Source organism: Drosophila teissieri, chromosome 2R (assembly GCF_016746235.2).
Source record: "Drosophila teissieri strain GT53w chromosome 2R, Prin_Dtei_1.1, whole genome shotgun sequence".
NCBI lineage: Eukaryota > Metazoa > Arthropoda > Insecta > Diptera > Drosophilidae > Drosophila > Drosophila teissieri.
This window is the reverse complement of record NC_053030.1, coordinates 13,923,333-13,948,580: the sequence shown is the minus strand read 5'-3', so window position 1 is coordinate 13,948,580 and position 25,248 is coordinate 13,923,333. Positions and strand designations below refer to the sequence as shown.

The 25,248-nt window shown below is 45.6% G+C and overlaps 2 protein-coding genes across 20 annotated transcripts in view; one reads left to right on the top strand and one right to left on the bottom strand.

Annotated features, from left to right (window-relative positions):
- Positions 1 to 2,412, top strand: part of LOC122615285 (PDZ and LIM domain protein Zasp) — a 55,534-nt gene extending 53,122 nt beyond the window's left edge. For 18 of the 19 annotated variants that reach the window (XM_043790291.1, XM_043790293.1, XM_043790290.1 and 15 more), the window contains 3 exons: positions 1,159 to 1,342; positions 1,398 to 1,637; positions 1,706 to 2,412. In XM_043790291.1, coding sequence (XP_043646226.1) covers positions 1,159 to 1,342; positions 1,398 to 1,637; positions 1,706 to 1,783 — 502 coding nt within the window. In that variant the 3' untranslated portion in view covers positions 1,784 to 2,412. Of the gene's footprint in view, positions 1 to 145; positions 1,062 to 1,158; positions 1,343 to 1,397; positions 1,638 to 1,705 lie in introns of all 19 variants that reach the window. The other variant, XM_043790299.1, reaches the window with a different exon arrangement.
- Positions 2,413 to 3,817: 1,405 nt separating this feature from the next.
- Positions 3,818 to 25,248, bottom strand: part of LOC122612491 (actin cytoskeleton-regulatory complex protein PAN1) — a 34,903-nt gene continuing 13,472 nt past the window's right edge. Inside the window, exons 4-7 of the mRNA XM_043786150.1 lie at positions 9,953 to 10,137; positions 7,931 to 8,159; positions 7,219 to 7,311; positions 3,818 to 5,152 (exon numbers count right to left, since the gene is read on the bottom strand). Coding sequence (XP_043642085.1) covers positions 4,630 to 5,152; positions 7,219 to 7,311; positions 7,931 to 8,159; positions 9,953 to 10,137 — 1,030 coding nt within the window. The 3' untranslated portion in view covers positions 3,818 to 4,629. The remainder of the gene's footprint in view (positions 5,153 to 7,218; positions 7,312 to 7,930; positions 8,160 to 9,952; positions 10,138 to 25,248) is intronic.

Genomic DNA, 25,248 nt, shown 5'->3' with positions numbered 1-25,248 from the left:
TCTCTGCCATTTCTTATGTTATAATATTATATTGTGGGATCAGCTTCCTACTGATAAGCTTGATACCACACAGCCCTACTAATTTGCCTGCCACCAATCTAACCCATTCGCTGTTCTGTGTTCTGTTTACCCCCATTTGTTGCAGTTCCCACAGGAGCTCAAAGCGCTGCCAAGTCCACTAATCCGCATGCTAGTCCGCAAACCTTCGCCACCTTACCACGCCCCCATCCCCAGGCAACTGACACACCCGCCCAGGAGCTGCAGAAGGATCTCCAACTGGAGTCGGATGCCACTTCCATGCTGGCTGAATCCGTTGGAAAGATAAATATGGGTGATAAGACCCAAGCATTTATGCAGGAAGCCGGCAAGATCATCACCAATATGCTGGAGGCACGATTGGCCAACAATGGTGGCCAAAATGGGCCACTTTCCCATGCGGGTAGCTCTTTGAGTCTGCGCAGCAATAGCAGCTCCAATCTCTCAAAGAGTCCGATGATCGTGCGCAAGCGTTTAGATCTCGATGACTTCAAGAACCTGGATCCCACCCAGCCGGTTGCACTGCAGCCTGTTATAGCCGTACATTCACAGAAGGATCTGCCCGCTGAGGTGGGAAACCAGAAGGCGCAACCGCAGGTTCCTCGGGTGGAACAAACCCTACAGGTGGAACTGCCTGCCCAGCATCCCATGGGCAAGATACTTGATCTCTGCGATGGTGGCAAGGCCATCGACGCACCCGAACCGGTGGCATTTAGAAACAATTTGAGACGCACTGGCGTCTCAACCACCCATGCGGCTGATCGAAGATCCTACATAGAACCTAAGCAGGGAGCTAGCAATAGCACCACCATAACCACTCAAGTTGGCAATCAGAATGGTGGGCAGGTGGGAAATCAGAATGGCAGCCAGAGTAGCGCACCCACATACAGTGTTTCCGTGAAAGCCTTGGGACCTCACAGTGAAGACCAAACCACCATGTCGGAGGAGAACGAGAGGGCCGTGAGTCAGTTGCTCAAGGAGGGTAAGCGACCGGTGTGTTGTCAGTGCAACAAAGAGATCACCTCGTAAGTACAGCTTGCTACTTGTTCGTTATTTCAGTTCTAATAGTTCTAATAATATATCGAATTTTGAAATTAATTTGTTTATAACTCGTATCCACAGAGGACCCTTCATCACGGCATTGGGCCGCATCTGGTGCCCGGATCACTTCATCTGCGTGAACGGCAACTGCCGTCGTCCGCTGCAGGACATTGGCTTCGTCGAGGAGAAGGGCGATCTGTACTGCGAGTACTGTTTCGAGAAGTACCTGGCGCCCACCTGCAGCAAGTGCGCTGGCAAGATCAAGGTGAGACTTAAAGCTATTTCCTCCATCGATTAAACCTACTAATGGTGTGGCATAGGGTGACTGTTTGAATGCCATTGGCAAGCACTTCCATCCGGAGTGCTTCACCTGCGGCCAGTGCGGCAAGATCTTTGGCAACAGGCCCTTCTTCCTGGAGGATGGAAACGCGTACTGCGAGGCCGATTGGAACGAGCTGTTCACCACCAAGTGCTTCGCCTGCGGCTTCCCCGTGGAAGCTGGCGACAGATGGGTGGAGGCCCTCAACCACAACTACCATAGCCAATGCTTCAACTGCACGGTAAGTAGTCCCCAACTTAAACTCCCAACCATCTTGAACTTTAATCAACTTTTCTTGACATTTAACAGTTCTGCAAACAGAACCTGGAGGGCCAGAGCTTCTACAACAAGGGCGGACGTCCCTTCTGCAAGAATCATGCGCGCTAAGCCGCAACTCAGATGATTTTGTTCGACTTCAGGGATCACGCACACTAACCAACAACACCAACTATCTATCACAATCTTCGGATTACTTGGATATGGGAGCTTGCTCCCAGCTCGTATCTAATGCTTATTATTGCAATTGTCAGAGTGAATAATGCGTAACTATTATTATTTCTATTTGTTTTTGAATTGTGCACACAAATGTTATCCTAATTTTAACTGATGATCGATTCGCTCTAAATCAAAACAGTAGCTGCAAACGACACGAAATCGAATTAGCTAGCAAATTATATGTCCCACACACAACTATTATTTATTCAAACATCGTATCATAACCGAACTACCGATCCCCCACATAAATATGTATGTACTGTGGCCAGAGTTAATTTACTTAGTTGAGCCTGAAAACTGTTGATCAACCCGTAACCAAAAGCTAACAAATCGCGCGAGAGGATTTCCCAAATCGATTGGCGGCGTAGAATCGGGCTAATCAGAGATGTGAAACGAGGTTGTCAGCAGGCAGTTGCTTATTTAATTTCTAAATTTATGTTGTAAATTATCCATAATTCGATTGTAAATTGTAAATGATCAGCAAGTGAATAAATTTCGAAATCTTTTTCGCGTTTAATAAATGAGTTTTCTTCTTGTGTTTTTGTGCTGGACGTAAACAACAATCATAATTTACTCCCCGTGTGATGTCATTATCGTTGGCAACTTCCGGTTTGCTGGGCACACGAATTCCACCCGACAGCCTGAAAGTATGCAACAGTTTTTGTTCTCCGCCCGTACGGGCATCTCACATTAACGAAATTGTTTATTTGGACTAGCGTACTATTACCCTTATTGGACAACTTAATCTAATCTGAGTATTTACATTAAACAAATTTTTTTAATATCTAAGTTAATTTACAAAGATTACATTGGGTAGTTTTTATAGGAAATGGAATAGTAATATAGAATAATAATAAAGAATTGAGCGAATTCACATGTAGCACGTTTATGTCAAGTCCCGGTTAATCAGGTCTTGAGGGTGGTGGCGTTTTAGTCTTCTTCTCATTCTTGTCCGATGACTTTGGGCTGCGATACTTAGTCGCCTCGCTAGGCTATTGGGATGAGATTCTAGCCTATCATTATATTTCTTCGCTAGCTCCTGGATCCTGTCTCCAATTTTTGGCACTTCAGATCGCGTTCAATATCTCTGGTCCTCATGTACCAAGGAGCGCCCGTGATCTTCCTGAGCGTTTTTGCCTGGAGAACCCGAATTTTATTCAGGTGCGTTTTGGCAGCGATCCCGTACACCTGTATTGCATAGAATAGGCCAGGGGCTAATATGCTCTTGTAGATTCTGACCTTGTTGGCGAGGGAAAGTTTGTTGCTGGCAGCAATTAGCCATGACATTTTAGAGACCTTGGTCTTGAAAGCGTGCTGTATCGCCGTAATATGCCTTCCAAATAATAATTTTCTATCTAAGATCACTCCAAGATATTTGTAGGATGACTTGTGGTCAAGCACTCTTCCTTTAAGTGAGACGTCGCTGCAGCTTTTTGTTCTGGTTGTGAAAGTAACATTTGCACATTTGTCAGCGTTGATGCAGACGTTCCACATCTCAGCCCAATTCTGAAATGCATCCAGGTACTCTTGCAATGCATCCGAGGCCTCGGTAATGCTGTTGCTCTTTGTCAGGGCATCTCACACACACACTCATACTCACACACACATGGGCACGCACTTCTACATCAATTTCATGCTTAACCAATTTTTGTTGGTTTCATTTGAGCCTGGTATTTATTTTTTTCGGCTTTCATCCTGAGGTGTGAGTGAGTGGGTGAATGGGTGATGGGCTGTGCTGGGTGTTAATCGCTGGGACTGCAAATACCCCGCTCCGAAAAACTCGGATTTTTACCCCGCTCTGAATGCGAAACTTCAGAGGCCTGGCGATGGCAGCAAAATTCACGGTAGATTAAGCAGGATCAGGACGTGGAGGCATGTGCCACGCCCTTCGTGCGAGAAAGAAAAACAATTTGGGGTTTTGTGGCATTTTTCAACGATTTGTTGGGTTTTATTTCTCTTGTTTAGTTTACGTTGCCTTGCACATTACGGTAAAGGACTTTAAGTTAGTTTTCGAGTGTGTGTGTGTGTTTTGTTGTGTCTGTGTGTGTGTCTGTGTATTGTACTCGTGCAGGACACGCGTACAATTAGTCGTAACTTATATATCATTAGGGGTAGGTCTACCTATTTTTGTTTTTGTGCGAAACGCATTCAGAAATCGAAATCGACATCGAAGTTCAGTATTCAGTTGGATATTCGTGGTTTCCGAAAGTGCGCGCCAAATTTGTCACCGTAGCGTTCCGTTGCGAGTTATGCATATCCCGAGGATACTCATACCTACATACACTATATACTTAGTATTTGCTCTTCGTTTCTGGCCTGGTTTATAGTTTAGTTGCTAGAAATGCGTTCTAAATTTCGTCGTATTTACAGTTCAATAGTGGTTTGGCTGAGCTCGAGAGTTTCTCATGTTCATGTTATAATTTTAACATTTTCATTTCATTTCGTTTTGGATACTTTAATACTTCAATGGGTTAGGCGTATGTATGTATAATTGCAAGTATCTAGAATTCGTAATAACTACGCTGCGCATCTCCTTAATGCTTACAAAAATAAATTCAACACATTCAAGTACAACAAACATCTTATCAGCTAACGCCGCTTACAGATACAGGTTAGAGATAGGGGTTACATTACATTCATTTAGGAGCAGCTTGAGTTCCGTACAAATAAATACCTTTGGGTTAACGAGTGTCTGAATCTGAATCTGAAGTATCCGAAGCAACCGTTCAGTGCGATCGCTACAGATGCGCCAATATATCGATCTGATCGAGGGCGCTGGCCTGGCCAGCTGCATTTTGGGTTTCAGTTTGCGTTTGGCTGCTGTGGGTGCTGTGGCCAGGTGACTGGGAAATGGTCACAATGGTCACCAGATCCTTGCTCTTGCTCATCGCCGACGCACCAGTCGATGCACCAGTCGTGGTGGCAGTGGATTCCCTCTCCGGAATGCGATTGGAGGACTCTATCTCCACGATGGCCGAGGTGAGCAATGTGTTCGACTGCAGCGCCGTGTAGTCCGGCAATTGCTCCACCACCGACGGCTCCGGCAGCTGCAGATCCTCGTTGGCCAGCAGTCGTCCGGACGGAGCCGTCTCGATGTTCCGCTCACTGCACACGAAACTGGCGGGCGTGGCGTTCCTGGAGCGGTAGCTCGGTGGCAAACTGTACTCCGAGCCGCCCATGCTGCTGCTGATTGTTCCCCCGGCGCCGCCTCCGCCTCCTCCTCCTCCGCCTATTCCGGATCTTAGGGTGGTCAATGGAGCCCTGGAAGTAAGTGAATCAAAGCATGAATTATTTACACATGAGCCAAAGTCAATCCTGTGCTGTTTGCCCTTCTCGGGCATAAGAAGATGGCAAATATGTTAACCAAATGCACAAATTTGCATCCATGAGATAGGGTCTCTTCAAAGGGGAATTTCTATGAGATCTGTCTATCCGAGTGCACTGGCCAATAATATTAAATAATCTATAATATCATTTGTTTTAAATATTATTAAGTATTTTTAATAATTAGTTATGTCCATTTATAACACACTGTAGTTATTACTTCAAAGAATCTTATGATCAAACACGAAACATAATAACTAGATATTTACAATGCAAACGCTTTTCATAATTTTTGCACAGTGCACCCAAACGTTGTCAGTCACAAGTATGTATAGGATATATGACGACTCCGTTCCTTTTCAAACACATAAGCGTGTGTGTCTATTCTCTATATTCTCATCTTTGTCAATTTAAATAACAAAAGGCCGCTGTGGCAATTGTTGCCATGTGCATGGCCATAGGTAAAAAGATTTCAAGGGGAGGATTTTGAAAGGAGCTATTTTTAGGTGAGGGTGAGTGAGATGGTGAGGGTTCGACGGGGAACTAAACCCAAATCACAGACAATTCACACTTCAGTCGGCAGAGCACAAAAGTGGCCGAACGGAAACAGCAAAATAAGTCATCGTCCAGGATTTGTCCTGCAATCGGGCCTATCTATATGTTGGCCTCCATTGTCTGGGATGGAATGGGATGAGATGAGATGTGATGTGCTGTGCTGTGCTGTGCATAACAGGCAATTTTCGCAGCACTTTGGTCGGCTCTTTGTTGGTTTAATTGACTTGGCCAGCAGCAAGGACAGTTTTCCGTCCTTGGAACGCAGGACATCTTCCCCTATACCCCTTTTCCCTCTTTTCCACCTTTTGCCCCCTAACCTTCCATCTTTATGGGCTGCTTGTTATGCGGCTTGGCAGGCTCTTCAGATGTGCGCGCGTGTGTGTAAATATTTTGCGAAATTTCCCAGAATTCTTTGCCAGCTTTTTCCCCTCACCAACTCTAACGTCATTTGAATACGCAACTCAGGCACACACATTTACTGGGCTCCCTGCCCGCCTTCCAGCTGCCTGCCTTGAAGAATTCTGTGATTTCTTGCCACACACTTTGCATAAGTTTTGCTTTTTGACATACTTCCCCTGGCTGCTTCCTCTTCCTTCCGTTTCCGCTGACATTTTTGGCTAACCTAAGTGTGCGGGGAAGCCCCGAAATCAGATTTCCCTGTTGCCTTTCCATTTGCATTACACACATTATAAATATTCAAGTGTGTGAGTGAAGTAAGTTAATTTGACATAAATACGTTACGCCTTGACTGGCAATTTTCTAAAACGAGCTGCAAATATTATTTAAATACCAAATTCAAGCTGCCTTTGTCTTCCCTTCCTGCAGTAATTTGTAGGCCATAAAAATCAACTTTTCTCATTAGCCCAACATTATGCGTTCCGGGCGATAATTATTCCAGCGCCACCCACTTTTCCGGAAAGTCCTTGTCATTTAAATGGCCTTCGCTTGAGTCGTGTTTTTTTTTTTTTGGAGAGCGACACGCAATCAGATTGTTCATATATATTCGGGGTGGATGGCTTTATCTCTTCAATTAGTTGCCGAATCAATTGGCGAGTGTTTGCTGCCATCATCAGACAATCAGACAATCTTTTGATCCAAACGAATCGTCCCTTTTGAATGGGAAAAATCGAAAATTACCCGAAAACTTGCGCCCCCGAAAGGCAATGTGTCAATGTTGACACCCTTGGAAACCGCACAAAAGCCAAACCGCCGGAGCAGAGTTACCCCAGATCCCAGATCTCCAATGTTGCCACATTCTACATCCCCAATTTTCCTTAACGCGCTCCACCTCCTTGGCAGTCTGGAAAACATTTTGCGGTTTGGCAGGCGCCAAACTTTGCAAATAACTCACGAATGGCGGAACGGAGAAGTTGAGGAGGTGGAGGAGCAGGAGGAGGAGTAGGTTGCAGGGAGGATTGGTGGATTGCGGCGGAAGCGGAAGTACTTACCTCAGCAGGCTGCCCGCATGAGATCGATAAGTGGGCGGCGGCGAGTTTCCACGCACCACGCCATTCTGGCGATCGCGGTCCAACAGCAAAAGTCTGCGGGAGAGAAGCGGAAAGGATTCGGGTGAGTAGCTGTTGCAGTTGTGTGGCATTGGCTGGCACGACAGGAAAAAGGCGGCCAGCCAATGGGTTAAGGGTGATGGGAATGGTGATAGTGTGGATGTGGACACTGACAATAGATACACTGACAACCAGAGGGGTTTTCTACTCAAAAGTAAGCTTGCTTGTTATTAAAAACTTGCCAGTTATAAAGAACTTTTATTAACAATAAATAGTTGGCAATTACAGCAAGCAAAAGCTCAATAGCAAGTTCATACTTATTGATTATTGGTTGAAAATTACTTCTGAACTTCTGTTTTTTTTCAATTACATATGGCACACATAATAGTTTTAAAGTGTGGTTTCTCTTTTAATAATAGTAAAACCTTTTCTTTATAAACAGACAGCATATTCTCAGTGTAGCTACAAATCGCTCTGGTCGCTGCATAATTATGCATAATGCAATTAATTGCGCCAGGACATGCGAGTGGCGGACGAGAGCCGCAGGTCCGCCACCAACTGCTGTCCTTGCGTGTAATTTATGCACCAGCAGTTCTGGTAGTCCTTGTGCTCCTAGTACTCCCGGTACTCCCCGAACCCCTGGCACCCAACTCACCTCAGCCGATACTCCTGCATGCTGGCCTGGTACGAGGGCGGCGGTGGGCGGTGCTGGAACTCCGGATAGAGCAGACCGTGCGGAGCTCCGCCGCCGCGACTGCAGGGCCTCCGGCCACACCGCCCAAGGTCCACGCTGGTGCCCAGGCCGATTCCCAGGCAGCTCTGGCCGCCCGGCGCCGTCATCCGCCAGGCGGCACCACTCACAGTCACCAAAACGACGCCAACTCCTGGAATGGAAACGAAAGAAATCCAAAAATGAGAGGTGGAAACGGACTTAATTTCAGAGCTAGACTTCGGTTAACGCCCCCGTCAAGTGCCCCCACCCGATTATCCATTTAGCTCGAGCATTAATTAGCCCACTCCCAGGGGGGCGTGGCACGCAATTACAGCTCCACTTAAAGCTCCAAATCCAGCCTAGGCCTAATCATGCCGGCCAGACTTTCACTTTTCCTCCTGCCGGCCAAACGAGCCATTCAGTGGAGCATGTCTTCATGGCAAATTTGCCAGCTAGGCACACGATTTTATTAGCGAAAATTGTCATGAGCGTTGTGACATCTCCGCACAAAAGCCGAAGACCCCAAAAGCGACCTCGCCCATCATCCTCATGTTGATGTTGATAATGATGATGGCGATGGCGATGACGATGACGATGATGGTGGGACTCCGCCAGTAGCAGCTCCATTATGTGCCCGTGCATAGTTGGAGATTTGCTGACTGGCTGGCTTCATTGCCATTAAATTATGTAAAATGCTGCCGCACATACATACACATACTGTCACAGTGTACTGGCTGAAAACTTTTCGGTAATTGCCACCGAAAATGGCGCAATGTCACGCTTCGCAAGCGCTAAACTAAACGCGCCGGCAATTGATTAGAGCAAAACTCAGACTTTGCAGACTGTGCACATAAAAGTGAGTAGTGGCGTAGAGCTGTGCACTTGGCCCCGCTTTCGGCAGTGGTTGCGTAATGAATGATTCATGAGTGGCCCCAAAAGTTGGCACACTCGAATCGATGACGTTTTAATTCGGAAAAGAGCTTTCCCAAGTGCATTTATATTGGAGTGGCAGTGGTGGTGGCAGTGCGAATTGGAGTGAGGCTGGGGTTCAACTACCTGCGCAGACCTGTTGATCAGACCAAATAGAGCGATGGCTGCTTGGCCAAAGAAATCGCAGCCGGAACTAAATGCTCTGGCAATATTGACAGTTGGCTTGTCTGGCTGCAAATTTGTTTGTTCTTCGAACTGGGTCAGCAGATGCACGAGGTACAAGGTATCGCACAAAGCCAGATACTCAGGTACACACTCACACACACCCCGTGAGATACAAAGGTGCTCAAATAGACACTGGGGCACCTCCTCCTCCTCCGCCTCCGCCGCCCTTTTCAGTGCGAAAGAAAGAAAAACCCAGCGGCGAACGACGGACAGCACCGAATGGCATTTATAATTGTAACAATTGTAACAATTGTGAGCAAACACAGGCCTTTTCGCCTTTTTGCCATTTCGCTGGCCAGGGGATTTCCAGTCGCTCCCGCGGCTTGTGTAAACATCAGTGAACATCAAAAGGCGCTCGTTGCCGCCTTTAATGCCATTTTCCGTGCTCGATTTTGCCAGATTACGTAATCGCCTAGTTCGCTTTGAGCTCAGAAAAATCAAATGTATCTGCATTTTCAATAAATGGGGAGAAGTCCCCCATTTATGTTTACTAAATATCATTAAAGCAGAAAGAACAAATTTGTGACAATAAAAACGTGTTTACTTAAATCAGTGTCATTTCATTGAAAAAATTAATATATTAAGATTTCACTCAAAAAAAGTAAATATGAAAAAACACACAAATAGATTTCATTACTCATTACGTATTTGTTTAATAATTACGAACTTTTTTTGGCCTGAAACAAAATGTAAATTACTTTAAAGGCCATAAATATTTGTGCACGAGCCCCATTATTCTTTGAAGTTTCAATGTTTCCCTTAACAAATACTTATCATACTGTTATGGCATCTCATAAAAGTCTCACTCACCAATCATTAGCAGGGCGGCCGTGAGGTGGGAGTTGGGCGGTCCGGCGAGTCCTGTGGCGCCCAAGGCCGCTCCGCCGAGGGCGCAGGCCACGCCCCCCAGGGCGACGACGGCAATGAGGGCGCGCAGCGGCGGTCCGGCGAACCACTGGCCACAGCAGCCTTTGCCCGATCTCTCCGAGGGGGATCTGGAATTGAGCAGAATGGAAAACAGATTTTCAGTAAGGCAGGGCAGCTGGAAAATCGCAAAGGACACAAAATGGTGGCACGGAAGATTCGTGCAGCGCAGGTGGGATGGCAACAGGACAACAGATGCTGTGCTGCGCAGCAAATTGGCAAACGGCTGCGTCTCGCGCGAGGTCCTTTTCCTTTTATCCTTGGGTTTCCCTTCACAAAAGCGCAGCGAGTGCGCAATTGTTGTAATTTGATGATTTATGAGGCGAAAGACCAAAAATTTGCGCACTGCCCGCCCGCCAACACGAAATAAGCTGAAAGGATCCCTCTGCATATCCTTGGGCATCCTTGGTGGCAAGGCAGCCAAAGAGCCAGGCAGGCAGGCAGACAAGCAGACGACGTAAAATATTTTTGCGGAGAAAGGACAATTTATGCGACACAGACGGCGACAAAGGCGAGAAGGACGTGTGTGCGTAAATTCATTAGGATACGGCCAGCGTTTTCTACACCCGGCGAAGAAGACGGGGACCAAACCGAAACCCTTGCCAAACAATTAGAGGAGAAAATATATTTATAGTCCTGGCTGATGTTGTTAAGGGGATGGAAAAGCGTCTGGCGCTTTTGTTGCTTGTGTCATCGAAGCCGCTCCACAAAAAGATGATAAATTGTTGGAAAATTACGTGCACAAACATACATCCGTAAGCAAGTTGGGCAACCGGAAATTTATGTTTAATAATTTGCTGCCGTTCTCGCTGGCAAAGGATTTTGCCGTATTTCGTGTATTCGGGATTTACACTTTTATGACGGCCTATTAAAGAAGAGGTTTGCCCTTTTCCCTGACAAAAAGGGCTGAGGTCTCTGACTCCGCCGGTAATGCGGCGGCATGAATGTTTCATCAGTTGTCGTGTCATGATAAATTTGATCTTTTCAGCTCATCATCGCTCAGGCCCTCGGAAATGAGCTCGCAGAAATGCCAAAAGGTGAGTTCAGTCCGAACAATAACTATGTATTCTTAGCTCTTTTCAAATGCTTCTAGCGACACGCATTCTTTATTCCAGCAAACACCCCAAAGTTCCCATATATCGGTGGATCGTTCGAATCTCAGATCTCAGCACTTTGCGGCATTTCAATCACGACCACATGCGGCGACAAAGTTCAACTACATCAATGTATCTTCCCCAGCTGCAGATAGCCCCCCATCGTGATTGAATGTTGCCAAGCATCAGATGATTGATTAAACACTAATTAGGGCCGGTCCAAATCGGAGAACTGGAACCCATACCCATTTTCATTCCCATTCCCATTAGCATTTGCATTCCCATTCCCAACTGGGCTCTCATTAAAATCCATTGCATGTGAGTAAACACAGCAATTGCGCACTAGCTATATGATGAATAAACTACATTGAATCTCTACAACACGGCGCAAAAGTTCAGCTAGATGTGCTTAGGAATATAAAATATGACTTTATGATCAGTAAAGCTCACATTTTGTATAGAAAAGTTCGCTAGGGAAGCATATCCCATTTGTTTTCCTCAGTGCACTCAAATCCACACATGTGTGCGATGTGTATCCAAAGTAGTTCAGGGTCAGTTTTCGCTTTATAAGTCTAGCGAAGGCTTAGAAGCTAGCGAGCTAGTAAGGTAGTGAGCTAGTAGTCAGCGACTGACGGACAGTAAGCCAGCTCAGCGCTCATTCAGTCAGTTTGGCAGTCAGTCAGTCAGTGTGGCAATTATTCAATCAGGCAGGCTGCATTTCATTTTCATTTATTAATTGCAATTGGTAATTGCCAACATTGACACAGTTCCATCGGCTGAGCGTATTTATTTATTTTCCCGATCGACGCGCACTTATCGCTGAACTTTCATTTCTGCGGAGTTTCCATTTAAATGGCGTTTCCGTTTCCTTTCCCTCTGCTTTCCGGCATCTGTCAGTTTGACATTTGCATGCGAGTGAACAGTTTCCAATTGATTAAGCAATTTTCAGTGCGTCAAAGACAAAGGCGGCTTCATTACGATAAGACTCAGTGGGGATTTTATCGTTTTTTTTCCATTTTTTTCCTTTTTTGTTGTTTTTATTTATTTATCAGTCCAACATCCGCCAACAACTAGCAACATGAACAACAACACGAACAACCAGAACAACAAGAACAGCAACTGCGTTGATTCATGTTTTTATGTAAGCTCGTTAAACTGAGACATTAATTCCGCCCGCACCCGCACGCCAATTAGAAGGAGAAAAGGAAAGGAAAGGAAGGAGGCCTAATCAAAGTTTAATGGAAACTTAATTTTATTTATCAGGCAATTCCCCGAACGGCGGCTTTTCCGTTCGCTCGTGAGAAATCAAACGAAAGCTGTGGAAAACTTACTAATTAAATGCGAAGCGGCGGACAATAAAAGCGAAAATCGCGGTGAATTAAATTTACATGAATATTTGATAATTTATTTAATTCATTGGTGCTTTTCTTTTCGCTCTCGCTCTTGCTCTTGCTTAGTTTCAATTTCAGTTTCAGTTATTGTTTCGGCTTAGTTTTCCTTTCTTTTCACCTCGACTTATGTAATTAAATGTGGAAAATGAGGCAATCACCGCGGGCGCAGCAAATGAAAATAATTAGCTGGAAAAGCATATTAACATTGGCACATTGGCACACACACACAGCCATAAACTTAGCCATAGATTTTCTCATTTTGGCCCACTGACAAAGCAAATTTTTTGGCTGCAGCTGCCGGCTGAAGGACGGGGCGGATTAGGCCACAAAACCCATTTTCAACTTTCAATCACAGCGTTTCCCTTCTCCCCGATTTTCCATTGCGAATGGGGCCATAATTACAGCGCGCTTTTCAACTTTGCCGCAGTTCTGATTTGTAATAGTAACTTTTTTCTGTTCCCTCATTGTTTTGCGGGCTTTTGTTGTTTTTTTGGCAAGAAGGGTTTTTTTTCTTCGTTGGGAAGGGGCCTGAACTACGAGCTGTGTTAATTTGCCAGACATTTGGGATTCTCTGGCTTGTTCTTCGGGCCAAAGTTGGGTGATTTGAGTTCACAAGATCTGGGCTGCACAGGGAGAAATCTGCTGGCTTGTTCTCTAAGATGTATCTGTGTTGATTGTGTAATTTCGACATTCTGTTTTAATAAGTCGCGTAAATACAGTTGATAGAACCAAGATGGATTGGCTTGTTCAGCTTGTGAGGCCTTTCTTATTCGAGTTTATGGATAGTTTTTCTGCATGGGAAACCATCATAAATCTTTTCCCCCGCCATAAAGAAGATGTGCGAGGTGTTCTATTAAAGTCCATGACACTTGGAACTTCTAAAATCCGAAGAGAAAAGCCAACTGAATAAATGCCCAAACATGATTCTATTTTTACGGAAAGTGTGTGTGTGGGTTAAATAGAAATAAAATGAAAACCAGTAGCAATAGAGACGGCGACTCAGAACATGACATTCACCCAGCATTAAAATCGCAGTTGTTGTTTGTTTGTCGCGATGCCGCGTTGTACATAAATACATACATATATAAAAATGAAAGCAAACACAGCGAGACTCGCAGACGGCAATAAAATATCCAAGCGAAAGAGACAAAGTCACGTTGGGTGTATAGTACTTGTGCTATATAATTGTGTATATACGTCCATATGTATCTAGATATATACATACATACATAGGTACGTTTGGCGGAGTAACGATTTCACACACAGCCGCAGAAACTTCTGACCTACTAACAACTGCAGAAGACGGAGAGCGAGTCTCTAAACTTGGGCAACGTTTTTCCAGTTAACTGCAAACGCTTTTGACGCTTGACTGATGCCGGAGCTCCGAAACTGGCAAACTCTGACTCCGGCCAGCTTTAACCCAGCGCCCCAAGCTGCCACCTTAAAGAGCCCATCTGGGTGGCAGTGTCTGGGTATCTCAGTATCTTAGTATCTTTCGGGGGGCGTAACTCGAGCACACGACTTCGAAAGCGACCCCCTCCTGTAAAGTGGAGTATCTGCCAGTTGAGTTGTCGGTGGAGCTCTGCTCCGGCGGCTGACAGGCTCCACTCCCCACACTCCATGCTGTCGGGCCAAGTGAGCTCTTAATGCGGGTGTAAAAGATTATATGGCAAACTTGGCGCTGCCCATTGGCTGCGAAAATAGCTGCACTCGCAGAAAAGTTCAGTTTCAGACCTGCCAATAATGAAACATAGGTACTATTACACACATTACTGTTATGATTATCCTAGCAAATCATTATTGTTGTATAAAAGAGCATATCTTGTAGAGCAACAATTTCTCTGACAGTAGGTGCAGATAAATGCAATCCCATTTTTATTGACAGCATTTTTTATGACCATCCGCGTTTTTATAGGTGACTTTTATGAAAATCACTTGGTTTCCTAAGGAATTCTGGTGACATTCGCATTTAAAATTCTTGAGCAATTTGATGGCAAGTACGTCCAGCGACATAAAAATGTAAAAACTAAGTGGCATGCGACTTGTGCCACATCTGCGAGTTAATTGCTGAAACTTTTGTTTCGAGTGCAGCAATGCAGACAAAGTTTTGGCCAACGTTTATTGCCAATTTTTGAATGCATAAAACGCAAGAGTTGCCAGCAATTGACGCCCACGCATGGCTCCCAGTGGATCCTCCTCCTCCTGCTCCTGCTCCTCTGGCAGGAGGAGGAAATCTGGAATATAGGGCAGCATGCCAAGTGTGCGGCCAACTGCAGCAGACAGGCGTAGCTATATTCAGCAGTAAAAAAAAGGCATTAGCCGCCCACGTGTGTGTATGTGCATATGCGGACGTGTGGGTGGGCGGGAAATAAATGGGTTGTTGGCAGGGAACAAGTGCCAAACATCGTGACGACAACGACAACGACAGCGACAACTGGAGTCGCACTGGCATTGCGTCTCAGGCATTTCTAATTTGAGATCCGTTTCTAATTTCTGGCTTTCATGTGGCACAGCCATCCAGCCAGCCAGCCAGCCAGCCAGGCAACCATGGCCATGGAGCAGCAGCATCCGGGTTGGCAATTACTTTTACATGTTGCCGACGCGACGCCGCAGTTGTAGCAGCAACATTGCTGCAAGAACCGCAGCCAATGTGGCGCGCTCTCTCGAAAAACATACACACATATAGACCGCTTAAGTGGCTGCGTCATTAGGCTGCGAGATCTGATGTTGCTGTTGCACGTTGCAAGTTGCTGTTGGTGTTGCTCCTGCTGCTGATGCCGATGTTGCTGCCGCAGTGGCAGCGTTTCCCGAACTGGGATTGGGTCTGTCATGTATCTGTGTCGCTATATGTACGTACATAAATTAAATTCTTAAATTGCTCGTTAGCCCATCATGAGGTTTGCTCATTCATTCATGCAGTCCTCGATGTTGTTGCAACGTCGTTGCTGCTGCTGCTCTATGATGGGCTGCAATAACAATAATCACGCTGCCAACAGCCAAAACAACTTCTCAATGTTGGCCACAATGTAGGTCACATCGCATCCCAGTCCCCTGGCCACTCCGCACTCTCCGCACACTCTGCAATCTCCTCACTGTTTCACTTTTGCGCTGCCCAGCGATTTCCCTCGAATTCTATGCGCTTTTAATATCGCGCAGTGGCATCTTCAAGTGATTTAATTTAGCACCCAATGGATTCTCTTTGGCGGTCGCTTTTGTCTCAACGAAATGCGAGGGGTCTTTGCTGGAAAGTTGTGGACAAAATTATGTGCGCCAATGGGGAGCTATTATATTTATATTTTTATTACCCACCGAGATGCGGGCTCTTCAACTAGCTCAGTTTCATCACCCATGAGATGTTATCGGGGAGTTGTCATTAATTAGAATACATTAATGCCCCGGCGAGCAGATGACAGCACTAGTGCCCAGATAGTCAGTCGACTTTGTTCTTTGTTGCTTGTCGGCTGAAACACTGAAACAGTGAATCAGTTGTGAGTCAAATTTAACGATACAAAAGTATCTGCAAGATACTTAGGCGAACCTCTGTGGAATATCTGATTTACACTGCACAAGAGCTGAGAGCTGACTTTATGTTTATTGCTAACACACCATAATTGGTTGGGTAAAAGGCTTTAAAAGGGAAAGAGGAGTCTTATTTATAGCACACTTTAAGAGACTTTTGGGAATACTCGATTCCAACGAGTCTAGTCACCCGTTTAAGCAGGCATTCAAATTTGTCGCTGCAATTAGGTGGATGGAGTTAATTTTCAATCAATCGGAGAGCCAGCTGCTGAACCGTTTTGAACTCTGATTACAACGCGAATCGTTTCCTTGAAATGGGAAATGGAATGTGTGTGTGTATTTACCCCTGGCAAACAAAAGAATTTCGCAACACTCGCCGTCGATTCTCGGCATGAGGTCAACAACTCATTACGCTGTTGTTTAATAAACATTTCTGGGCCGGTGGCCTCCCAGCCCAGATCTCTCTTTGCCCCGTACAAACGCCTAATTACTTTGCCGTTTGAAGTGGAAGTTTATTTGATTATGACACCTGACGACCTCGGGCTGTACTCCGATGTTGTGAGGTGTGAAAAATTTGATTATCCCGCTTGGAGGAGGAGAATCTTTCGCATTGCATTGGGCAAATTGAATTTCGGTTCCAGATATGCAAGAAATGCGCGGCGAAAGCCAATAATAGCGAATGTTTCGAGTTATGCTAAACCGAAAACAAATACTTGAGGAATTTATTGAGGAATTCGCCAGCCAGGAATTCCATTTCACTCCCCCCACGCGAAGGTCAACCGAAATGGCCAATGAAATGAAATTCCAGCTCCACCGACAGAGCCAATAAAAATGCAAGCGATTCCAAATCGTTGACAAATCGAAGCGCCCAGTGTCTTGGATCTCGGTTTGCGGATTCGAACATTACGGGGCATTACGGCGGAAAGTTGTGCAGTTTAGGGATGGATTTTCACTGCTCAAACGGAAACTCGCTGCGTGGGGCAGCAGCAGGAAAACGGTAACGCCGTAACTGGCTTTTCCCACTTCTGCCCTTCCAATTTCTTTGCTTCTTTTTTTGAGTTTTTGTGTGTTGAGTGCTGCTCACAGTAGCTTCCAATTGAGTTTTCCTTTGTTTTTCTCGGCCACTGCCAATTTGATGCGGCGGATTCCTGGAGTTTGTTTTTACGACCAGCCACTCTGCCATGTAAAGGCGGCATATTCGTTTTTGTTTTCGTTTTGGATATTTTTTTTCGGGTCGGTCCGGAAATTGCTGCCATCGATAGCTTAGCTATAGCCACCCCACCTTACCCCACTCCAATTCGCTGTCCACCCACTCGAATCGGATCCTTTGGCCTTTGCAGACGACACTTTGGCAATTTATTTCCATTTCTTGGCTGCGATTTGCATAAGCGCCAGTCAGACGCAGGCTCCCACTTACACACGAAGAAACTTCCCATTTACATTTTAAAATAGAAAACTAATTCCCATTCGATTGAATGCAAATCCTACCGCCAAATCAATTAAGATGAACTACCCCAAACAATATAATACACTTAAGCTGCCTTTGTTTCAGTTGGGTAAGATTTCCCAAAAAGTTGTTCTATTTATACAAGATTTTCCCCTGTGTATCCTACGATTTCCCATCCAGATTCCAGCAATGAAAACGACACGGCAATGGGGAGCCAAAAAGAAGTCACGAAGGCAGCAACGAAAAGGAGCAGATTAAGACAAATACAAATCAGTGCATAATTTTTCTATTAAACAATTTCGAATGGGCGGTGCTGGACGGCCCCTTTTCCCCTCTTTTCCGCCCGTTTTCCGCCGCGGAACGTGGAGGTGGACCCAGAGGTGGACGTGGACCACCTGGCTCTAAATTCTCCGCCTGCAAATGGTGGCATGGTGATGTTGCTGGCGGGTCACGTGCCTGCCATCTATAAGCACGGACTTTTGTCAGAGTTTTGCGGACGCGTCGGACACCCGAACAGCAGGACATCGGGACACCAGGACACCAGGACACCAAAACCCCGGGACACCAGGACACTGGGACATTCCCGGAAAATCCGGACACGTTTCGCTGGAACAGCTCGACTTTTCAATTTTAACACAGTTTATATTCAATTTCGGGCCGCTTTAATTCGACGCCCATTCAGATGCCGCTTAGATCAAATGGCGTTGTCATAGTTTCCCGCTCTATAGTTGTATTGTGCTATCCGTCTCTTTCGCCAGCCATATTTCTGCCTCTTTCTGCGGCATATGCAAATTGGTGCTTGGTGCTTGGTGCTCGGTGCGCGAAAGTCGCGCCAAATGAAAAGCAACAGTCGATTGAAATGAAATACACGGCAGAAATTAAATGAATACGTGGGACAAATGTGCCCACATTGTTGCTGTTTCTGTTGCTTTTGCTGTTTCTGTCACTTTTGCTTTTGTTGCAGCCATGTCTGCTTTTTATATGTCATACATATTCAATAACAGACAAAATGCAAATTTGCAAATGTCGAAAATGGAAAGTGATGGCAGAACGGAAAACAAAAAGCAGCCAAACAATCGAGACGACGAATGGGTATACTGGTTTCAAGGGGGGTGGGGAGGCGAAGTTATAACCCTTTGCTTCCAGAATCATCAGCATTCATATGCCGATGCATAGATATATCTATGGTACATATGTCCTACTAGACACCGAACATGGCCAGCATACGAAGTCAATCGCAGGGAAGGGGATTTAAATGTCTGTCATGGATACAAAATGCAAGTGTAAGTGATTTATCAGAGAAAGTGTACTCTTTATAGCCGGCAATTCAGTATTAAAGGCCTTATTCTATAACAAATCATTATTTATTATTGAAATTAACGTTGGTTTGCACATAAACAGTCTCCAGAGCTCTAGGCGACTCCAACCAATTAAACATGACTTTAAAACAGTGCTCATAAAAAATCTGTTCAGCATATATAAGTATAGCTGATAAAACGGTAATGCTAGCTATTAAAGAAACCGAAAACGAAACCAGGGAAATAAAAAGCGAAATGTGTGTAGATAAATTAGCTGCCAGCTGCTCCATCCAAATGCAACTGATCATAAAAAAGCACATGGTTTGCACTCAAAGTCAAGCGAATATTTGCCTTTTTCTTCAAGCATGTCAAAACGCTTTGTGATTCAAACGGAAAACCTGAGCACACACAGGTATCGCCTGATTTCGAGTAAGAAGAGATTGGGTCACATGAACTCGCCTCTCTCCACCTGAGAACGATCGTTCCGCTCAATATCAAATAAATTTTGAGGCAGTCAGACAGACAGTCATAGCCATGCATATTCATAACTCCACACGAAAGAAACAAAAAAAAAGGCTGAAGACCAATATCCAAAATACAAATTGTGGCCAGGCACTGGCGATGATATCAAATATCAAGTGCTGGCCATAAACAACTTGACCTTGTGCACGTACCGCAGCATTTTCCCCCGAGCTCTGGATGGCAGTACGGTACGAGTAGTAGTAGTTGGCTCAAAAGAAATAGCCGGGCCAAAAGCGAAGTCAGAGCCATGCCCAGTGCTCATCGATTACACGCCATAGTGCCGCCATCGTATTGTGGGCACTGTGGCGACTGTGAACTGTGGCAATCCGACTTGGTCATGCCCATAAATGTGGCTAATTTGCAGCGAAGCTCTGGCAGCTCTGGCTCTGGCTCTGGACGCGATTGGCGATGCTTCTAAGACACCTTGCCCCCGGCACGTTGCCGGATTGTTAGCTGTTGGCAGTTAGCTGATTGAAATGCTACCCCGGCTCGCTTTCGGATTGCTTTCGTTTCGTTTGGCTTCGTTTCGGCCACAAAAGTGTACCAAAGTCGTGATTCAGCTGAAGTTTCTTTCAACTCTTTTTGCTGGCCGGCGATAACCTGCCGAATTCTGCAGGCACCTTTAAGTATTTTCGGCACGCAACTGGCCCATTACCCTTGCCATTAACCGCTCTTTTTGGCAATTAGTTTTTGATTATTTGTGGGCTGGAAATTGGTCTGCATCGATGATGGGTCATTTGGTGTTTAAGGACTGGCATAACCGTCAATGGCGTTCCATAACTGGAGACTGGAGGTTTTAATCGTCTGTTGAGTTCGTAAGACTTTAATAGAATTTCCATAACGATAATGTGTACCTTAATGAGCCATTTCACAAAGTGGAAATGCAATACGTAACGGATTCACCATCATCGTCACCGGATCAAAATGCCAGCGCCTACTAATTTGAGTGAATTGAATCAAGTCGATAGCCTGTCAGGCAATCGAATCAAGCGAAATTGGATCATTTGGGCAGTTTGGCGCGTTTGGCAATCCGGAAAAACACATGGCACTCGCCAATTACTCTGGCCATAATTCTAGCCAGCCGCCATTCAAAACTCGGGCTGTTGTTTCTGCTGCTAATGTGCAAACGAACTCAATTACGTAGATAAAATACAGTGCCGGGCAGCAACAAGCGCACAACAAGAAAACAACCAACAACAACAACCCATCCAGTTGAGCCGGGCAAAAGCCATAAAAATGCGCATAAAGCGCAAAACTGATTGAGAGTTATATGAAGACACACGGCATACAGTACGGCACACTCGCATGTATCCGCCAGATACATATGAACACGCAGATACAGATACGAGGGCTGAGTATCTCGGACCGACCGAGCCAAGGGACATCACGCCACAGCGCATTAAAGGAAATTGACGCGGAAACGAAGCGAATAAAAACTACCCGAGCTGGCCGCAGAAAGCAATCTGCACTCAGAAAAAACGCGACAGTTGCCAAAGGACTACTTTTCCATTACGTCTAAAGAACATTATAAAGAAATCGTTTCTAAATAAGGAATATCTTAATAGTCATTAGTCACATATAAAATCTGCATTCATATCAACCCAGAACACACAGTTTTGGGTTTTAAAAAAAGACCTTCATATGACTTGGGGTTGTGATTACTTGCAATCTAGATACGATTCATTTAGGAAATTATGTCTGTCACCCTCGTCTGCATATTTGCTATATTCCCCTAAACTAAATAGTGCTTGAACAATAGATTGAACTTATGGCTATTTTGCACTGTGTAATAAGGGGAGGATGGCAAAGGGGACGTCCGAGTTGTCTGTCCAACAAGCAATTTCCAGCTATCAACACAAGGCCCTTACTATACCATACCATGCCACACCACACCACACACACACTCACATCCCCCTGATAACCGAAATCCCCAGAATTCTGTGACTCAGAATGAGACCCCTAGGGGTTGCTTGGTTGGTTGGTTGGTAGGTTGGTCTGTGAGGGTCGTCCGCCTTATCGAGGGTCTGCCAAATGAACTATGGGGCCGTGGCCATGAGATACGATGAGGGTGTTCATGTCCAGCCGGGCGGTCGGCCACATGTTGTTTCCTTCGCTTCGTTTCGATTCGTTTTTATGTGCGGCTGGGCAAAAATTATATGCTGATTGCAGTTTGCCGATAAGCGGAACGAAAACCAAACGAAATTATGACCATGCGGGTAGTATCTCTATCTCCCCACCGCTCGGAAAAGAACGAAAGACCCCCTGACTGTGCTGGAGTGGAGGGGATTTCGCGGGGCCCCATGTAAATGGAGACTAACCGCAGCTGTGCGAGATTTGCAAAACTTGCTTTGTAAAATGCAAAAATTGCATCCACTTGGCCAAGGGATTTGGAGGGGGGGAGGTGGAGGTGGAAAAGCGAGGGAAAAGGGGAAAACTGCGGCGTGTCTGCGTGTGAAAAGTCGTCGCAAGTGTGCGTTTAATAGCTCTGCGGCTTGGGGAGCAGGGTTTCCCAGGCAAGATACACCCGATCCCGAAAGGGGTAAGCCCCATCTTGGGCTCCTCAACTTGTAAAGTACACACTCAAACACACACACTCGCACACACACACACCAGCTGGCACACACACAGCGGCGGCAGCAGCGACTCATGCAGATGAAGCGTTTAGCCGAGGAGAAAGTTTTCTCTACGTCTTGGCTTTTGTGGCCAAGAGATGAGAGTTTGCTTTGTTTCACTTCCACTTGCCTATCTCTCAACCAATTTCTTCCTATTATTTTAGTTTTTTTCTCCGTTTTTTTTTTTTGCCCATCGCCCTCTTCTTTTGTTTTCAGCTGTTTGGCTACGCTCTTAGTTATTATAGCAAATTATTTGTTTTGACTTTTAGTTGGGCCGTCAACTCGGTGCGGCCTTGTTTGAGTGTGCGTGTGTCTATATGTGGCTGCAACAGTTGCTGCTGCTGCCGCTGCTGCTGCTGCTGCTGTTTCCCAGCTGCGTCAAATTACCGCCTTTGTCTCGTGCGGTTGCCCGGGCCAACGTTTCCCATTTCTCATGTTTACCATGCGGCAGAGGCGGTGATTTTTCAGCATCTTCTCCATTAGTTTGGCTTATGAAAGTGCTCGTGCTTGGTGCTCTCTAATTATGACCCCTGGATCCCATTCCGCCCACCTCCGCCCACCCTTTCGAACTTCAAGACATTTATAGTTGTCACTGGCAACGCGTTCGCAACCCTTCCACTCGCAAATATCACGCATACGCCGCGTGGGAGGCCAAGACAAATTGTAAGTCTCTGTGTGCCCTTGTCCTCCATCCGTAAATGCTGTGTGTATGTCTAAGTAATTATGAGAAACGCACACACGCACACGCAGCGGGGGCTTTTGGGCGAAAACACGAAGAAGTAACATAAATTACGCATTTTATTTGCTCAAGTGCTGAGGACACACAAAAAGGATACTGGAGCAGAATACCCGGCAGCCACACGCGCATTTGTTAAATGTTTTAATTAATTTGCGAAACGCGCTTGTTTCGTTGTCTGTTTTTGTTGCTGTGCTGCAAATAACAAAAACAAAAAACCAGAAAGAAACACCAACAGCAATGCGCATTACATTACAAGCATTACAAGTGCAAATGTTTCTGTCCGTGTCTTTTTTTTTTTGTATGTGGCAAGCAGATTTGCAGACAACGAACAAATAAGCTTTGGCAACAACTTTGACGGCAACAACACCAGCGAAACTACAGCAGCACCAAAACCGCCACGAAACTGCAAAACTCATTGCACTTTAAATTGAAATCAGTGCGAGACACAGAGGTCACCCCATCTGACTCAACTCCCGAACTCTTTCGAAATTCGTGGCATCCTTTTGGAAGCTGCTATTTTTTTCACTTTTTTTTTCGGTTTCGGTTGTCCTTTTTTTAGCGCGCGCATTTTGCGGTTGACAGTTGACACAGTGCTGTGTGGCAGAGTGGCAGAGTGGCAATGGCAGGACTTCAGTATCTGCAGTCGGGGCGAAGCAGAGAGATGCAGTAATCGGATGGAGCATCCTGCCTGGCAATTGGTTTTCGGGTAAGCGCTACACTGTTTAAGCTAAAACGCTGCCATTAAAATGCGCTTTCCCCAGCCAACTTCCTGTACGTCCTCATTACACTTGCGCATTTGGTATATATTGGTTGTAAATATTTAAACACTGGCATTTGTTGTGAACGGGGTAATTGAAGCCAAACAGCTCGAGCGTCAGAGGGAATCGTAAATGGATCCATGGCGAGTGGGAGTTTCTCCGCTCGATAGGTAAATGTGCACCCACCTACTGACCATCGATCAAGAGATCCACAGATCCACAGATCGACAGATCTACGCAACAAACAAGCTGAGAAATCGTTAACTTTCACCCGAAAATCAGTCGGCCAAACGAAACTGGTTCGCCAAATATTACCTCATGCCGTAGCCAAAAGGTTGAAAAGCCAAAATGAGCGGCTAATTATCGAGCTGGCAGCTGGCAGCTGTAAGCCTTAGGTTTAATTGCAGCATGTGCCAATGGCGCGATTATCCAACCAAATTTGGACAAGCGACGGTGAAATGCGCCCACATATCCGGCCATAATGCGGGTCAAGTGGTCTGCTCCTGAGTCAGCTTTAATGCCAACTTTAGTGCACTTCCAGCCAATGTGCTTTCGCAAACCTGAACTTAGCTGAACTTTATAGCATGGCCCCTCCCCAAATCAATGCCACACACGCCCAGTTGCCAATCCCATCGAACTCAGTTCGCTGCACAAAAGCCTGGCCGCAGAAACAAAATAAAATTGTAAACGAGAGAGAGAGAGGAGCTTAGCCATAACATAAATTATGGACTTTTGTTTAAAACCGCAGCAGCCGCAGAAATAAACAAAATAAAAAAAGTATACAGTAAACCAAAACGAACGACTCGAACAGGCGATACCCCAGGTGAGGAATCGAAGGGGGAAACCACTGGAGGGGATTCAAGTCGAGACATTCTCCATCCTGTCACGGAAACCCTCGTCATATAGAATTACCTCAAGAGACACGTGTTTTCCAGTTAGTATATTAAGCACTGGATGCGCTGGTTTTCAAGTCAAATGATTATAGTTTATTTATGCGCTTGCTTTAAAATGATGCCCATCATGGGAATAATTGTATTGTGCCTCGGCACTCCGAATTTGCATCAAACGCCGCCATTTGTTCGGGCTTTTGTGCGAAGTTCTGAATCTGAATTTACAATGAGCTGGCCGGGCTTTGTTTTCGGCGTTGCCCAAGGCATTGAACTGTAATGGCCAAAACGTACAAGTCAACAAAAAAATAAAGCCAGACAGCCAAAACCATCTGAAAATTGACCGAAAAAAAAGAGAAAAAGCTGTCAGTTTCCCACTGCTCAAGGCCGGGCTCATTTATGGCTGTTAAAAAGTTATTAAAACAATTTGACCACAGTTAGCAGGACTTAATTGCAGTGGCACAATTACGGCCGAGACCCCATTAGATTTGGCATTTTGCGGTTTCTGGGCCACAGTCAACCCAAATCAAAGCGAATCGAATCGCATCGTATTGAATCGAATTGAATGCACTCGGGTGACAATTTAATAAGCCAGAAGATTGGGCTGTCTCTTCTCGGCCCTTTGGCCATCGTCCGACAACTCTCTCTACTTTGTTGGCAACTTGTTTGCGACTTGGCCCGTCTATTTTGTGATGTGGCTGCTGCTGGCTGCAGCTACCTCATCCGACGTTGCTGCTACATTTTGCCGGCTCATTTCAACTTGGCCCGAATGCATTTTCTATACAAACACAGACAGACCCAGAAGCTGAGGCACAAACAGACGGAGCTGAAGCAGACAACCGCATTTCGGTTGGGCATGGGTATGGCCAGAATGCAGAGAGAGAAATTAAGAGAACTGGTAAGCACTTCGTAACT